The 15,266-nt window shown below is 45.2% G+C and overlaps 2 protein-coding genes across 2 annotated transcripts in view; both read right to left on the bottom strand.

Annotated features, from left to right (window-relative positions):
• Positions 1-3,178: 3,178 nt before the first annotated feature.
• Positions 3,179-14,872, bottom strand: Psmd2 (proteasome 26S subunit, non-ATPase 2). Its single transcript, XM_031363450.1, has 21 exons — positions 14,675-14,872; positions 14,224-14,280; positions 13,763-13,927; positions 12,137-12,258; positions 11,768-11,992; positions 11,385-11,543; positions 11,092-11,236; positions 10,855-10,915; positions 9,978-10,124; positions 9,711-9,817; positions 9,041-9,168; positions 8,558-8,645; positions 6,962-7,124; positions 6,754-6,855; positions 6,432-6,577; positions 6,116-6,199; positions 4,714-4,882; positions 4,536-4,630; positions 4,213-4,339; positions 3,694-3,812; positions 3,179-3,526 (listed from the first exon to the last, which is right to left on the bottom strand). Exons 1-21 carry the CDS (start codon positions 14,807-14,809, stop codon positions 3,344-3,346), a joined length of 2,727 nt encoding a protein of 908 aa, XP_031219310.1. The 5' UTR covers positions 14,810-14,872; the 3' UTR covers positions 3,179-3,343.
• The window catches only part of LOC116085727 (endothelin-converting enzyme 2), a 41,791-nt gene continuing 41,211 nt past the window's right edge, over positions 14,687-15,266 (bottom strand). Inside the window, exon 18 of the mRNA XM_031363446.1 lies at positions 14,687-15,081. Coding sequence (XP_031219306.1) covers positions 14,818-15,081 — 264 coding nt within the window. The 3' untranslated portion in view covers positions 14,687-14,817. The remainder of the gene's footprint in view (positions 15,082-15,266) is intronic.

Raw genomic sequence — 15,266 nt, 5'->3', positions numbered from 1 at the left:
TTGACATTTCCTACTTCTTATCAGCTGGCTGACACCCAGAGCTTCATCCAAATGGTTACTACTTACCTACTCAAATCCAGCAGTCCTCAGGGAGAGCTCTTAGCAAAACTCTTTTAGACCTGGCTTGAGCCTGAATTTTTTGTTTGTCTTTTTGTTTTTCCAGACAGGATTTCTCTGTGCAGCCCTGGCTGCCCTGGAACTCACTCTGTAGACCAGGCTGGCCTCAAACTCAGAAATCAACCTACTTCTGCCTCCCAAATGCTGGGATTAAAGGCGTGTGCCACCCCTGCCTGGTTTGAGCCTGAATTTTTGAGGCTCAAAAATTCTCTATGTTGCCCTGGTTGTCCTGGAATTCATCCTGAAGAACAGGGTAGCCTTGAACTCAGAGATCCATCTGCCTCTGCTTCCCCAGTGTTGCAATTAAAAGCATGAACCACTGCCACCCAGCCTGAGCCTGAATTTCTAGCTTAATTTCCTTCTCCACCTTTCCCTGGACTCTATATACTTAGCCAAGGTAAATTAAGCATGGCTTCTGGAAACAAATAGCTTTTACTCCCATTTGCTTCTGCTACTCCAAGCCACATCCTACCTTCTCTGCTTCTACAAATCCATCTTTCTCCTACTCCCAGACTCCCATGCCCAATCCAGGTACTTAGGCACTTTTTCTTTTGGAGGGAGGTATTACTGGGTACTGATCCTAGGGCCTTGTGCATTCAAAGGCAAATACTCCATTGAGCTACATCCTCAGTCCTGTTTTTCTTGGGGGGATGGGGAGGAGATCTATGTAGCCTTAGCTGTTGTAGGACTCATTCTATGGACAAAACTCACCTTGAACCCAGTATTGGGGTGTGTGCCACCACCAGCTCTATCTTTTTTTTTTTTTTTTTGAGACAGGAGAGGGTTTCTCTGTATAGCCCTGGCTGTCCTTGGACTCACTCTGTAGACCAACCTGGCCTGGAACTCAGAAATCTGCTTGCTTCTGCCTCCCAAGTGCTGGGATTAAAGGCGTGCACCACCACCGCCTGGCTTGGTTTTTGTTTTCTTGAGCTGGGGTCTCTTATAGCTCAACGTGGTGTGGTCTCAAATTCAGTATGTAGGCAAGGATGACTGCTTCTATGTACCACTTCACCCAATTTATGCAATGTTGGGGGTTGACCCCAGGGCTCCATGCACCCAAGAAAAGCACTCTACAACTGGATAGATATATCACTAGCCCCCACACCAACCCCCCACACCCCTTTTTTGAGACAAGGTCTCAGTATGCAAATATGCAACCAGGCTGGTCTGGAAAGCAGAGGTCAGTCTGTTTCTGTCTCCCAGTGCCCTAACTTATCTTATTATTACTACATTTAGAAATCAGGTAAGGCACTTAATTAGATTACTATCAGACAATGACAGAGGCTCTTTCAGACAGCAATTACATTGAAGGGGCACAACAGGCTTATTGATACCCGAGGCTTAAACCTTTCACACATGGGGCCAAGTGAGAGCAAGGTGATGGATGACTGAGACCCAAAGTTGTCGTTGTTTCCCCAGTTAAGATCCTGAGTTATAGGGATGATGGGAGATGGCTCAGTGGCTCAAAGAACTGGTTGCTCTTCCAGACGACCTGGGTCTGAGTCCTTAAACCCACAGAGCAGCTTATAACCTCTGTAAATCTAGTTCCAGGAGACCTAACAACCTCTGACCACTACACACACATCCAAACAAACATCTATACACAAAAATTAAAAAAATAAAAAGTCAGCCAGTGGTGGCACACGCCTTTAATCCCAGAACTTGGGAGGCAGAGGCAGGTGGGTTTCTGAGTTCAAGGCCAGCCTGGTCTACAGAGTGAACTCCAGGGCAGCCAGGGCTACACAGAGAAACCCTGTCTCGAAAAACCAAAAAAAAAAAAAAAGACCAGCTTGGTCTACAAAGTTAGTTCCAGGACAGGCAGGGCTATACAGAGAAACCCTGTCTTGAATAAATAAATAAATAAATAAATAAATAAATAAATATCAAGTGTTTTCGTGCATACCTTTAATCAGAATACTCAAGAAACATAGACAATCTCTGTGAGTTTGAGCCTGGTCTATATAGGGAGTTTAAGGACAGGGCTATATAGAGATGCAACCTCAAAAACACAAAACAGGCCAGGCAGTGGTGGCACACACCTTTAATCTCAGCACTTGGGAGGCAGAGGCAGGCAGGTTTCTGAGTCCAAGGCCAGCCTGGTCTACAGAGTGAGTTCTAGGACAGCCAGCGCTATACAGAGAAACCCTGTCTCAAAAACAAAACAAACAAACAAAGGTCTATGTGCAAATATATACAGATGAATGCTCCATAAGATTCTTTAAAGCTGGATGTGTGGTGCATGGCCTGTAATCTCAACATTCTGATGTGAAGGTAGAAGTATCAATTTCAAGGCCAGACTTAAATAGTAAAAGACCTTTATCAGCAGGGCAGTGGTGATGCATGACTTTAATCCCAGCACTTGGGAGGCAGAAGAAGATCTGAGACCAGACTGATCTATAGAGTGAGTTTCAGGACAGCCAGGACTATACAGACAAACTTTGTCTCAAGAAACCAAACCAAACCAAACCAAACCAAACCAAAAACCTACCTACCAACCAATCAAAAAAACCCTTTAATCTAAGCATTTGCATGCAGAGACAGGCAACTCCCTTGAGTTTGAGGCCAGCATTGTCTACACATAGAAAAATGGGTCAGCAGATGAGAGCACTGGCTGCTCTTCCAGAAGATTTCCAGCACCCACATGGCAGCTCACAGCTATCTGTGACTTCAGTTCCAGGGCATCTGACACCCTCACACAGACATACATGCAGGCAAAACACCAATGTACATAAAATGAGAATAAATAAATCATTTTTAAAAATCCATTAAATCCACCAGGCAGTGGTGGCGCACACTTTTGATCCTAGCATTTGGGAGGCAGAGGAAGGCAGATTTCTGAGTTTGAGGCCAGCCTGGTCTACAGAGTGAGTTCCAGGACACAGAGAAACCCTGTCTCGAAAACAAACAACAAACAAAATCCATTAAATCCATCGATTTCTTATGGACTTTAGTAAGCTTAGTTTCTTTTAGGCTCCGTGTTACTCTGAACAATGCTTTCTCACATCCTTTCCACTCTCCAGTCTAGCCCCAGACTATGACACCCAGTAAACAGACAGAGACCTTGGGGATAAAGGTCTTTATTCAACAAAATTATCTTACTCAGTAACAAAACAACAGGAGATAACAATTCCCCCAAAGATCTGGAACAGTATCCACCCCTGGAAGCAGGCAGTACAGCCTGCTAAAAAAAAATCAGCTGCAGCCAGGGTCTCTAGAAGCCACTTTTTCAAAGATCATAGTTGGGGTTCTTCCGAAGAATAACAAAACCTTCCAGAATGGGGGTAACAGGAAGAAACTCCTCAGTGGCCAATTCTGCCCGCTCCCCATGAGCCAACAACACTGGAGTTGTATGAGTCTGGAACCCCGTGATCGTTTTTGGCTTCCCAGCCTGGCCCACCACATCCACTGCCTGTGGGATTAAAAAAAAAACAAAATAAACAATTCCAGAAATGGGAGAAGCAGTATCCACTATCCCCATCACTGCCCACACCACTTTGTGAAACAGGATTGAGTATACCTTATACAGGTTTTTTGGTGTAACCTGAGCCCTCCTTTTTAAACTACCCAATTCCTCACCTGACCCACACGGACAGAAACTGGCAATGGTCGCAACTCCTCATCAAATGTCACCAGCATCCGAGGCTGCATGGCGGCCACCAGCCCATACAACACATAGTGAGATTTGCCTAGAATGACTAAGGGAAGAGAGCACAAACACAAGTTGTAGACGATGAGCCAAGCCTGGTCTGAACTTTAGGACTCTATCGCAACCTGATTCACTACACTATTAACTAAGACCTAACTTTGTTCTTGGACATCCCGCTACTAACCCAAGATACCTCTACCATTCTTTGCTCACATCCCTAAGACCTGAAAAACACTTTTTCTAGTCACTTAGGAGTAAATTCATCTTGATATCTTTTGGGCCAGATCAAAAGTGTGAGAAATTAAGGTTTCATGAGGCACCCCCTCAACAAGTCCAAAGAACCTAGAAAAGTTAACTTGGGGTTGTGATCCTAAGTTGCTATGGTGGCCCTGGGTGGGGGCAAATCCAGGGACAATGTGCACCATGTACTGTTTCTGACAATTACTCACTGTTTCGAACATCCAGGAAAGAAACAAGCACAGTGAGCAGTCCTGCCACAGCTACTTGACTCATGAGCTGCCGATCACTGTGATAGGGGCAGAGAGTAAGTGTGCCCTTCCCTAAATGCGTCAGGCCCTGCAAAACAAAACAAAGAAAGAAACAAACAAAAACCAGAAGTGTTAATTAAACGAGAAGTCATATCTGAGGAGACATGTTCCTGCTCAGGCAAACAAGAATCCCACAACCAGTCACATCTTCTCTCCTAGGCCCTCCTACACCACCACAGATACTGCTGTTGCCACACCTGAAAAGGGAGACGCCTATTCTTTACCTGTGCCAAGCGCACCATGAAGAGGTTATTGGGGTCCTTGGCATGATATTGAGCTAACTGGCGCAACATTGCAGCCAGACGGGCATTATTGGTACCTAGGAACAGGAAATATTAACAGAGGCTTAGAAAAAGAACCTTGAATCTTCTAGTCTGTTCAACATCTTTTCCCAGTACTTACCACTACCCACCATGCCCATAGCAAAGATGGAGTTATAGGAAACTTCTGGATCAGCATCATGAGAGAATTTGCTTAGAGTATCCAGGATGTTGAGTCGTGGATTTGAAACAGAGATTAGTGCCAGTGCTAAAGGTACAGCCCGACGGAGGGTAGGCTCCCCATATCTCAGCTGGTGATAAAAATAAAACAGCATGGGAAAAGAGGTAGAAACAAGCTTGGGCAGAGATAGTTCACTGGGTAAAACTACCTGCTGTGCAAGCATGGGGACATGTGCAGTCCTAGTGCTATTAGGAAACAGGAGTGGAGATGGAGAATCTCTGGAAGCTTTTGGACCACTTAATCTGGTGTGCTCAGGAGAAATATAAGAGACTATGGTGGTTTGAATACATATAGTCCCCATAAGGCTTGGTTATTAATGAATGGCATTGTTTGAAAAGAATGTTGAGGTATGGCCTTGTTGAAGGAAATGTGTCACTAGGGGTGGGCTTAGGAGTTTCAGAAACCCAACGCAGGCCACTATCTTCCTGCCCACTGCCCACATAACTGGATGTAGAACCCTCAGCTGTCTAGTATTGTGGTTCTCAACCTTTGTGTCTCGACTCTTTCTGGGAGTTGAAAAACTCTTTCGTAGGGGTCCCCTGAGGGCATTAGAAAACATAATACATTTATAATATAATTCAGAAGAGTAGCAAAATTATAGTTATGAAGTGGCAATAAAAATCATTTTATAGTTGGAGGTCACCACAGCATGAGGAACTGTATGAAAGGGTGACAGCAGTAGGAAGGTTGAGAACCACTGATCTAGCACCATGTCTGCCTGTATGTCACCATACTTCCTCCCATGACAATGGACTCTGAGCTGTAAGCCAGCCACAACCATCTGTAATGGGATCAAACGCCCTCTTCTCATCAGACATTGTCACTGTCTTCAGTGAGTGTACTCATACATAAAATAAATGAAAATTAAAATCTTTAAAAAAAAAAAGCTAGGCGGTGGTAGTGCACACCTTTAATCCCAGCACTTGGGAGGCAGAGGCAGGCGGATTTCTAAGTTTGAGGACAGCCTGGTCTACAGAGTGAGTTCCAGGACAGCCAGGGCTACACAGAGAAACCCTGTCTCAAAAAAAAAAAAAAAAAAAAAAAGTTGCCTTGGTCATGGTGTTTCTGAACAGTGTTAAGACAGAGACCCTGTCTCAGAGAAGGCAAGAGGTGAAGACTGACACCTCTATGCATTTACACACAAGTGTGTATAATAAAAGCATGTGTGGCAAATAAAAGCCACCAAAACCAGAATTAGGCAGGGCTAAAGTGTACCGTGGTGGTGAATCACTTCCACGTATGCATAAGGCCCTAGGTTTAGCCCCTAGAACCCCCATATTCTAGTCTTCTGTGGGCTACTCACCAAGTGACCAAAAGTTCGCAGAGCCATCTCTGCACCAATCTCTTCCCCCATAGCAATAAGTGCAATCCCCAGAACAGCGACTCCCTGCAATACAAGAGCACAGTAAGCTCCAGGAACAAACACCAAGTCCCCCAAGGTTCATCTAAGAAGAGCTATCCTGCAGGGAACACCTTGTCCCTCATGGACAAAGCTCAGTCCTGCTAGTCTGACTTGTACCACTACCCAGGGCAGAAGCAGAGGCCAAAAACAAAGCTCAACTCTGTTCTACCTCTCATAACTACATGCTATCTTTTTCAGAGTGCCTGCTGGCCCATACCTGATGTGCTCCCATGTCAGCAGGGGCTTCCTTCTTGTCCTTGTCCTTCTTTTCCTTCTTGTCTTTGTCTTCTTCCTTTTCCTTAGAGTCAAAATGCTCACTACAGATGTGAAGGAGCTGCTGAACCTTCAGCACATTCCCAGAGCCTGCAGTGGGGCAGTGAGAGCAAGGAAAGAAAATGAGAAAGCATCAAGAAAAAACTTACTTTGTAAATACAAGAAGCCTCAAAACTCTAAAGAGCAGAATGAAAGACAAAGAAGAAACAACCTGAGAATAAAAGAAGCAAGAAAGAAGTAGAGCTGATGGACAGTAAGGCACACACCTGCATAGGCACACACATCCACCAGAGTGTTGGCAAAACTTCGGAATGGCTCTGACACAACCTCCAAGGCAGCCAGGATGGCCTCAATAGCTTCACCCTTCCCTACAGATTAAAGAGTCAAAGGACACTGGCTTGTATCCAGTTTAGTCTGATACTTAAACCCTCCAATTATATCCAATTCTGTCAGCCCTTTGTAAACATTTCTCACCCAAGTGATTGAGGCCTAGGCCAAGAGGAAGCCAACGAGCATAGGTATCCTTGAGCTCAGTCTCAGACTTCTCCATGATGGTCTGAAGGATGGTGGAAGTGACATCTCCATTGCAAGAACCCACTGCTATCATTCCACAAGCTAGAGCAGTCACACCTGCTACCTAATAATAATAAGGTCAACATTAAACACAGTAACATTTTCCTGTCCATCTTTGTTGGAGACAGGATCTCACTATGTAGTCTAGGTTAGCCTGGAAATCAGAGATCTGCCTGCCTTTGCCTCTGGGTGCTGGATTCAAAGTGTGTGCCACCATACCCAACCATACTAAGATATTAAAATGCTTACTTAGGTATCCTCATTCAAAAACCTAATTCTTCTGATGCACAGTAAATTACACTTCCTAACAGGCAATTAATTTCTTTAAAATCGGTGAGTACTTACATGTCAGGCACTGTGCTAACCATTTGCATACTCGTTTTTTTTTTTTTTGAGACAGGGTTTTTCTGTCTCCCTGGCTGTCCTAGAACTCACTCTGTAGACCAGGCTGGCCTCGAACTCAGAAACCTGCCTGCCTCTGTCTCCCAAGTGCTGGGATTAAAGACGTGCGCCACCACCGCCCAGCTCTTTTGAAGTGTTATTACATTACTCACATAGCATGTGCATATGCACATAGCACATAGGAAAGGATAAAAGACTCTGTCCTGTCAGCATGTAGTCTCAGGCTTGACTGCAACCTCAACAGCCCTAGCTTTGCATGCTCCTAAACAGTCCTTATAACTCCACAAAACAGGTGATGGGAAAAGTGAAGCCTAGAGAGACTGAGTTACTTATTCAGCATCTTCTGCTGGTAAATGGAAACCCAACATTTGAACTTGGGGGGTTTTACTCTAAAATCTCTGCTTTTGGCAATTATACAGTATTTATCACTAAAAGGACTCTGCATAAGCAAGAAAACTTAAGGTTAGCTAATGACTAAAAGTCAGAATCATTGCTATGGCTTCTATCTAAAATGTCGCCAAACCATGTGTAAGATGGTGGCTCTTGGGAATCTTGGGAAGTGGTGGAAACTAAAGGGTAGGCCCATTAGGAAGCCTTTGCAAACATGAGGGGAGTTACCTTGAAGGGGACAGTGGGAAAAAAGAAAGGAGGGGAATAGTGGCACCCTGACCCCTCCTCCTCTTTGCTTCCTTGCTTGCTGCTAAGGTGGAGTTTGTGTTCCTCCATGTGCTTCCCATCAGGATGTGCTGCTCTGTTAGCTCTCACTTCCACTGGGTTTCCTCTTTGCAGTCTAAGGGGCTGGACTGGGGTTTCAGGGACTAGAACTCAGAGCAGTACAACACCAAGCTTCAAATTCCAGTCTGTCTCCTAGCCTCTTTTCTTTGGTGGGAGATGGGAAAGGTGAGAGAAAAGGATTATTCTGTATCCTAGGCTGGAACTCATGGAAATCTTCCTGTCTCAGTCCCCCAAGCACTGAGATTACAGACATGAGCCATCACACACAGCTTGAAATTGCACTTCTAAGAGATTTTACTGAGGTGTCCTTTAACCTCAACACACCACCCCTATCTTTTCCATTAGATATCAACAACTCACCTCCATGCTGGACTTGGAATCTCCCATTACAGGTAGCAGCAGTGTTAGAACATCTTCCCGATTAGAGCCAGCATAGGCCAAACCTAGCCTAAAAAGTCAGAAGATAAAGTCCCCAACATATATTCAGGGACACAGCAAGGAAGAAAAATACAGAACTGGTCATTAACACATTCACCAGGAGCCAGATTACTCAACAGCACATGACAGTCTTTGGCAATATCTTCTCCAGAGCTTATAAGATAGGCATTAACAAAAAGAGAAGCAGTCTCAGAAAAATAAGAATTTATAAATAAATAAACAAATAAAATAAGCAAGCAAACAGGGCAGTGGTGTCCAGCACTTGGGAGGCAGAGGCAGGCCAATCTCTGGGTTCTAGGTCAGCCTAGTCTACAGAGTGAGGTCCAGGACAGCTGGGGCTACCCAGAAAAACCCTGTCTCAGAAAAAAACAAAATCAACAGAGAAAGAGCAGCGGGAAGCCTTACCCAAAGATGGAGCCAAGTCTCATGGTATTGCTGTTATGGAGAACATAGTCTGAAAGCAGTGCCAGGGCAGGATCACACTCATTCCGGACCCCAGAATTCACGATACCACAGGCAAGGAGAGCTCCTGACTGAAAAGAGCAAGCAGACTCTTTAGGCTATCTACCCTCTTAACTACCAAGTACAATATGGGCCTTTCTGTGGCACTGTACCTGGAATGAAAAACTGGGCATGCACCATGTGGTGGTTTGAATGAGAATGGTCCCCATAAGCTCATATATTTCAATTCTTGGTTCCTACTTGGTAGAACTGTTCTGTGTAGGATTATGAGGTTTAGCTTTATTGGAAGTTGTGTATCACTGGGGGTGGGCTTTGAGGTTTCAAAAGCTAACACCAGGCCCAGCCTCTGTCTCTGCCTCCAACTTGCAAATGTGAGCTCTCAGCTTTTGCTCAGCACCATTCCTGTCTGCTGCCATGTTCCCCACCATGATGGTCATGGACTATGCTCTATAACTGTAAAGAAGCCACCAATTAAATAATTTCTGTTTAAGTTGCCTTGTCATGGTGCCTCTTCACAGCAACAGAAAGTAACCAATACACCTCATTAATAAAAAGGAGGTACTAGAACATGAGAAGGAAAAGTCCCCGATGAATAAGCTTTGCCCAGACTAACCTTGATGTAGTCCTCAGAGGAGTACAGATACTTGTCAATCTGGGTGAGGCCACCATCCACATCCCACAGCAGAATCATGCCAAGAGACGCAGCAGCACTTAACATCCCTATGACAAGGAAGACTATCAGCTTTAGAAGGTCCACCCCAAAGAAACTTATAAAAGGCTGCTCTGGAAACTGTACTGTGGATCCATCTCATGTAACATCTGACTGTATGACAAAAAAAAAAAACAAAGAAAAAAAGAAAGAAAAAAGAAAAAATTATACCATGGTCCTTGTTCTTGTAAAGCCATTTGTTGCCATCATCAGTCAGCAGTTTATCTTGACCAAAGGCTGCATTCACAAAGCCATTCACAAAAGAGGAAGCTAGGTTCATTCGAGCAGAATCTACTTGAGAGCCACTGCCACCAAACCCTGTACAAGGGAAGGAAAGGCAGTTTAGCATAGGACATGAAAGGAACACAATGTGGTATAAAAAAAAAAAAAAAAAAGTCCCTGTTTTTAGGACAGAGTTTCTCTGTATAGCCCTGGCTGTAGTAGAACTTGCTTTGTAAAGCAGGCTGGCCTCAAACTTAAAAGATCTATTCGCCTTTAATCCCAGCACTTGGGAGGCAGAGGCAGGCAGATTTCTGAGTTCGAGGCCAGCCTGGTCTACAGAGTGAGTTCCAGGACAGCCAGGGCTACACAGAGAAACCCTGTCTCGGAAAAAAAAGAGATCTATTTGCCTCTGCCTCTCCCAAATGTTGGGATCAAAAGGGTGTGTCTCCACCACCCAGGTCAGTCTCTGACTTTAAATTAGACCCTTAATCTATGTTTCCAACAGTGACCTGGACACAGAGTTCATAAGAATTTGAAGTGCTTTAGAAATGGGTTATATCGGCAGCTGGCGAGATGGGTCAGCAGTTAAGAGCACTGACTGCTCTTCCGAAGGTCCTGAGTTCAAATCTCAGCAACCACATGGTGGCTCACAACCATCCGTAAATGAGATCTGACACCCTCCTCTGGAGTGTCTGAAGACAGCTACAGTGTACTTACATATAATAAATAAGTATTTAAAAAAAAAAGAAAGAAAAAAAGAAATGGGTTATCTAAGCTGTTATTCCCCAATTAATAGTCCCTCCAATGCTCACATAGAGCTACTCACTGTTATTCTCTAGGTGGGTTTTGTAGATGTCATCAGGCACCTTGGGCTCCATGATGTCCAGCTGAAGAGAAGCCAGAGGGTCACAACTGCTTCCCCAGTACTCCCCTACCTAGTTGTCCCTTCTGCTATCCCACTGAATAGCAACTTTAACCAGGGAGTCTATTGAAAGGTATTAGTCAGGGAGGTAAAATGACAGAACTTCAGCCAAAACCTTTCAAGGCTGAGAGGAAACCTTACCTCCCGAGCCAAGGCCAAGAAGTTGCTGTTGAGCTGGACATTGGACATGATTTCTGTGAGGTCTTCATATTCCTCTACATCTTCACTCAGCTCCAGGAACACTCCATGGCGACCCAGCATGAATGCCATCTGCTTCTGGACCACCCTGTGGGGGAAGCCATCACACCTGCTCACTCTTAGACACCATGGGATAGAAAAGCCTCTGTGGTCTCATCAGAAACTGCTAAGTCTCTGATTTTCACACAAAGCACATATACAGACTCATCTCTCCCTTTGCCAATTTCTCTACATACACATCCTTGCAGGAGGTGAAAATGTCTTCTACCAGTTCCATGTCATTGAGCATCAGTGCCAATCTCAGAGCTTCAGGGAAACGGCTAAACTTTCGGAACACGCCCAAGGCACAGCGCAGGAGGGCAGAGTTCTCAGGTTCCGGTACATAATTCACACAACTACAAAGTCAAAAATAGTACAATCTCAGAAAGTGCAATTCATTTAACTTATTCAAATCCTTTCCCAAGTATACACACCGAATGCCTAATATATGGAAGGCAATGTACCATGTTCCAGGATTACTAAGGAAACAAAGTTTCTGCCTTCAAGAAGGAACCCTAAGACCCCTGGGAGACAAATGCTGAGGGAAGGCCTGCTACCCTGCTCTCCTGTACTCACTCACCTGGTGAGATAGAGGCAGACCTTGGAGTACGCATTCTCATCGATGTCCTTCTCCAGCATGTCCACCTGCTCAATTTCCATGAGCAGGTCACAAGCCTCGTGCTCGGCATTGTGAGCCATGTTGTAGGGGACGATTTCCTTTACCAAGGTAAGCAATGGTTCCCGCTGTGCTTTCTCTGCATCATCCAGCTCCTGCCACTCCTTAGCCACCTCTCCTGCCAGATGTCTATGGACAGACATGCTTATTAGGGAAGCTGGTCCCTGGGAGTCAAGGAATTCAGTGTCTGGGAAATTCAATACATTCAATTTCCCAAACAAACAGAATGATGCCCCCAAGTCCCTTCTCATTCCCCAAAAGTAAACGCCTTACCTGACATACTCATGCCCCCATGACGCCAGTTCTTCCTGGGAGCCCACCAGCCGATACTTGAGGCACTCCCGCTCACCGCTCATGGTCATGGCCAAAACAGAGATGATGTCAGCAGCAAAACACTAGGAGAACAGCATGTGCAATTACAGAACCAAGATCACTGTCCAAAAAATCCACCAATAAGAATCACTATATACTAGTCTCTATACAGAAAAGTTCTGTGCTAAGCCTCACAAAAAAACCCTGAAGCTGGTACTGCTAGCTCCCTCTGAAACTAACCTAACTCAACAGTGACAAGTGACAAACACTGAGGGAATCAAAGAAAGACGCTTCTAAGTTGTAATGTTAGGGGATGGTGCTTCCCACTGCATCACATTCTCATTACAGTACATTGCCTAGTTTGGCCTCAAAGTTCTAGACCAACCCAGCACAAATTTTAATTGTGATAATAAACTACTAAAACGTTATAGTAATAATAATAATAACAACAACAACAACAACAACAAAAAAAAAAAAAAACAGCACAATTTAGGGGTCTGGAAAACAGATTCAACAGTTACAATAACATGCTGCTCTTGCAGATGACCTGAGTTCAGTTCCCAGTACCTAGTTCCCAATAAGGGTTTCACAACAGCCTAATTCCAGTTCCAGGGGATATTTTCCCAGCCGCTGACCCACACAGACACTACACGGAGAGGATACGCATACATACAGGCAGGGAGGCAAAGCATTCATCCACATAAATATAAAACTAAAATTTAATTTTATTTAATGAACAAATATTACTTTTATTATGTATTATTTATTTTATTTATAATTTAAATATTTTACTTAAAAAATTATAAACTAAATCTAGAAAGATCACTGTAACTGCAGTATGATAGATAGATGATGTAGGAGTCAAGGACAAAAGCAAGTCAATCAGGAGGCTACTCAAAACCCACTACAAATGAAAGACTTCTGGGCCACGGTTGTGCCAACTGGAAAAATGTGACTGAACTGTGGGGTTTTAGACATAGAAGGAATGAATGTACATGGGACAGAAGAGAGAATAGGGACATTAGATATAAGCTTTAGAAAGCCAGGCATACTGGCATATGCCTATAACCCCAGCACTAGCAGAGAGAGGCAGGAGGAAAAGCTCAGTCTAGGCCATACAGTCGAATTTGAAGGCAGCTAGAGTGGCTGGAGAGACGGGTCAACCCGTAAGAGGACTTCCTGCATGCTCATGAAGATCAGAGTTCAAATCCCAGCACCTATAAAGACTTAAGACATCGCAAAACCAACCAGAAAGACCAAGGGCCTTTAAGCATTCATAGGCCTGATACCTATGAATATGTACATGCATAGAAGCACATTCACACAGGTGCATACACGCGCACACACATGCACACAATATAAGTTAGAAACATCATGCTAAGAAAACCTTAAGGTATAATGAAGCAGCAACTTCTAAGGAGCTGAGAAGCATTGACAGGCTTCCCATCTAGAGAATCAGTCTCATTATGATGAACTTTCCAGCTAAGTGAGGTCCGCTAGGCTTTCCGGGACTTACCATGGATCCTATTTTCTAGTGAAAAAAGGGATTACTCAACTGGACAGACCCCCGGTCATATTCTGAGTTACCTTATTCTCCCCAGGGGCCATGTTCTCATAGATTTCCTTCAGTTTGCCGTAGTGTGGACGCAGAAATTTGAGAGGCTTGGGTACTGAAGTCATGGAAGTTGTAGAAGACCGAATCTGTCTTCTCAGTTCCTCCAGAGCTGGTCGGTATAGAGATGTATCCTTCTCCTGATAGGGGATGTTAGCGCTCAGACCAAAGGGAGTCACACTCCTCCACATCACAACCCACACAAATTTAACCAATGCTTTGCTCAAAGACATAACTGGCTCCTGTTCCTTGATTCCTCAACTCTTGCAAATGACCTGAGGCACACGACCCCCAATTAAATACCCTCTGTAACTCTTTTCCCTCAAATTATCATTATATCTATATGCGGTGTCTAATTGTTGCCTCAAAATGAAATAGAGTAAACAAATGGGAAACATTCAACTACACTTCTCCCTGTAGTAACGTCTTGACTCACCCCGAGTCGCTCCACGAGCATCTCCAGTTCATCTTGAAGCTGTTTGTCCTCCTCAGACTGGAGGGTTAGGAGAAGAAGCTCATCAAAAGTAGGAACCCGAATCACATTCTCCTCCCACTCACCCCGGGACAGGTGGAGAGTGTGAACGTCTATGGGCAAGAAGAGGGAGTGGGATAGGGAAATAGCCTTGCTGGGAAGGCTGTCTACCTTCTGAACTAGGCAGACTCTGCTTGGAAGTCATTCAAGAAAATAGCCAAAGACCCGCGATGTGGTGGTGAGGGCCTCAGGAAATGACAATGTGTAATGGGGCGGGCAGGGCATAAAGACAGGGTCGCCCCATTCACAGTCTCCCAGGTGCGGCGGGCCCTGTACGGAGTCGGGCCCGAGGCCTTCAAGCCAGCAGTGACTCAGCCCAAGGCCTCCTCCTCCGGCTCCCCAGGCTGCGCCTCACCAGTTCCTGCTCTTTGTCTTTTTCTCCGGCATCCCTTCGCTCCTTGCCGCTCGACTTCTCGTCCGCGCCGCTGGGGGTTGTCGCTGAGGGTTGTTGGGACTGCACGGGTGTCTTATCTCGTCCACCCTCCTCCATCTCCGCCACTACTGCCGGCCTGCTGCGCGCGCACCTGCTCGCACCGCCCCCCTTTCCCAGATTGCCACGCGCGTCGTCCTCCAGACCGGAAACGCCCGGCGGATCCCAAGTCCCTCCCTCTGAGGCAGGCCGGAAATTACTCTAGCCCGAGTGGCTAGCGTTGGGTTAGGGTGTCTCTGTGCATGCAAGGGTGGTCCCACTGCCGAGATGCCTAGTTCTCCGATCCTGTAGCGTCTCCACAGCTGGATGCATGGTACGATGAGAAGGTCATCCTGAAGACAGAACGTCCATACATTGTCATACTTGCTTTAGTCCTCTGTAGGAGATTTCTATCTGCTCAAAACTCTTGAAGTCTTGACCGGGTCTGTGTGATTTCTGTGTAATTATGCCACTACCCCTGTGGAATAGTAACCGCAAAACATTTTCCCCCAAGTGAAGATGAAGTTTATTTATGTAC

The sequence above is a fragment of the Mastomys coucha genome, unplaced genomic scaffold (genome assembly GCF_008632895.1).
Source record: "Mastomys coucha isolate ucsf_1 unplaced genomic scaffold, UCSF_Mcou_1 pScaffold12, whole genome shotgun sequence".
Lineage (NCBI taxonomy): Eukaryota > Metazoa > Chordata > Mammalia > Rodentia > Muridae > Mastomys > Mastomys coucha.
The sequence above is the reverse complement of the archived record's forward strand: the minus strand, read 5'-3'. Positions and strand labels throughout refer to the sequence as shown.

What these genes read in the sequence shown, in the direction of transcription:
- Psmd2 (XM_031363450.1), bottom strand. Translation starts at nt 14,809, where the DNA reads ATGGAGGAGGGTGGACGAGATAAGACACCCGTGCAGTCCCAACAACCC. An exon ending in AGACTTGGCTCCATCTTTGG is followed by an intron (nt 8,646 to 9,040) that starts GTAAGGCTTCCC and finishes CTGACTTTTTAG; the next exon opens with GCTAGGTTTGGCCTATGCTG. An exon ending in TATGGGCATGGTGGGTAGTG is followed by an intron (nt 4,631 to 4,713) that starts GTAAGTACTGGG and finishes TCCTGTTCCTAG; the next exon opens with GTACCAATAATGCCCGTCTG.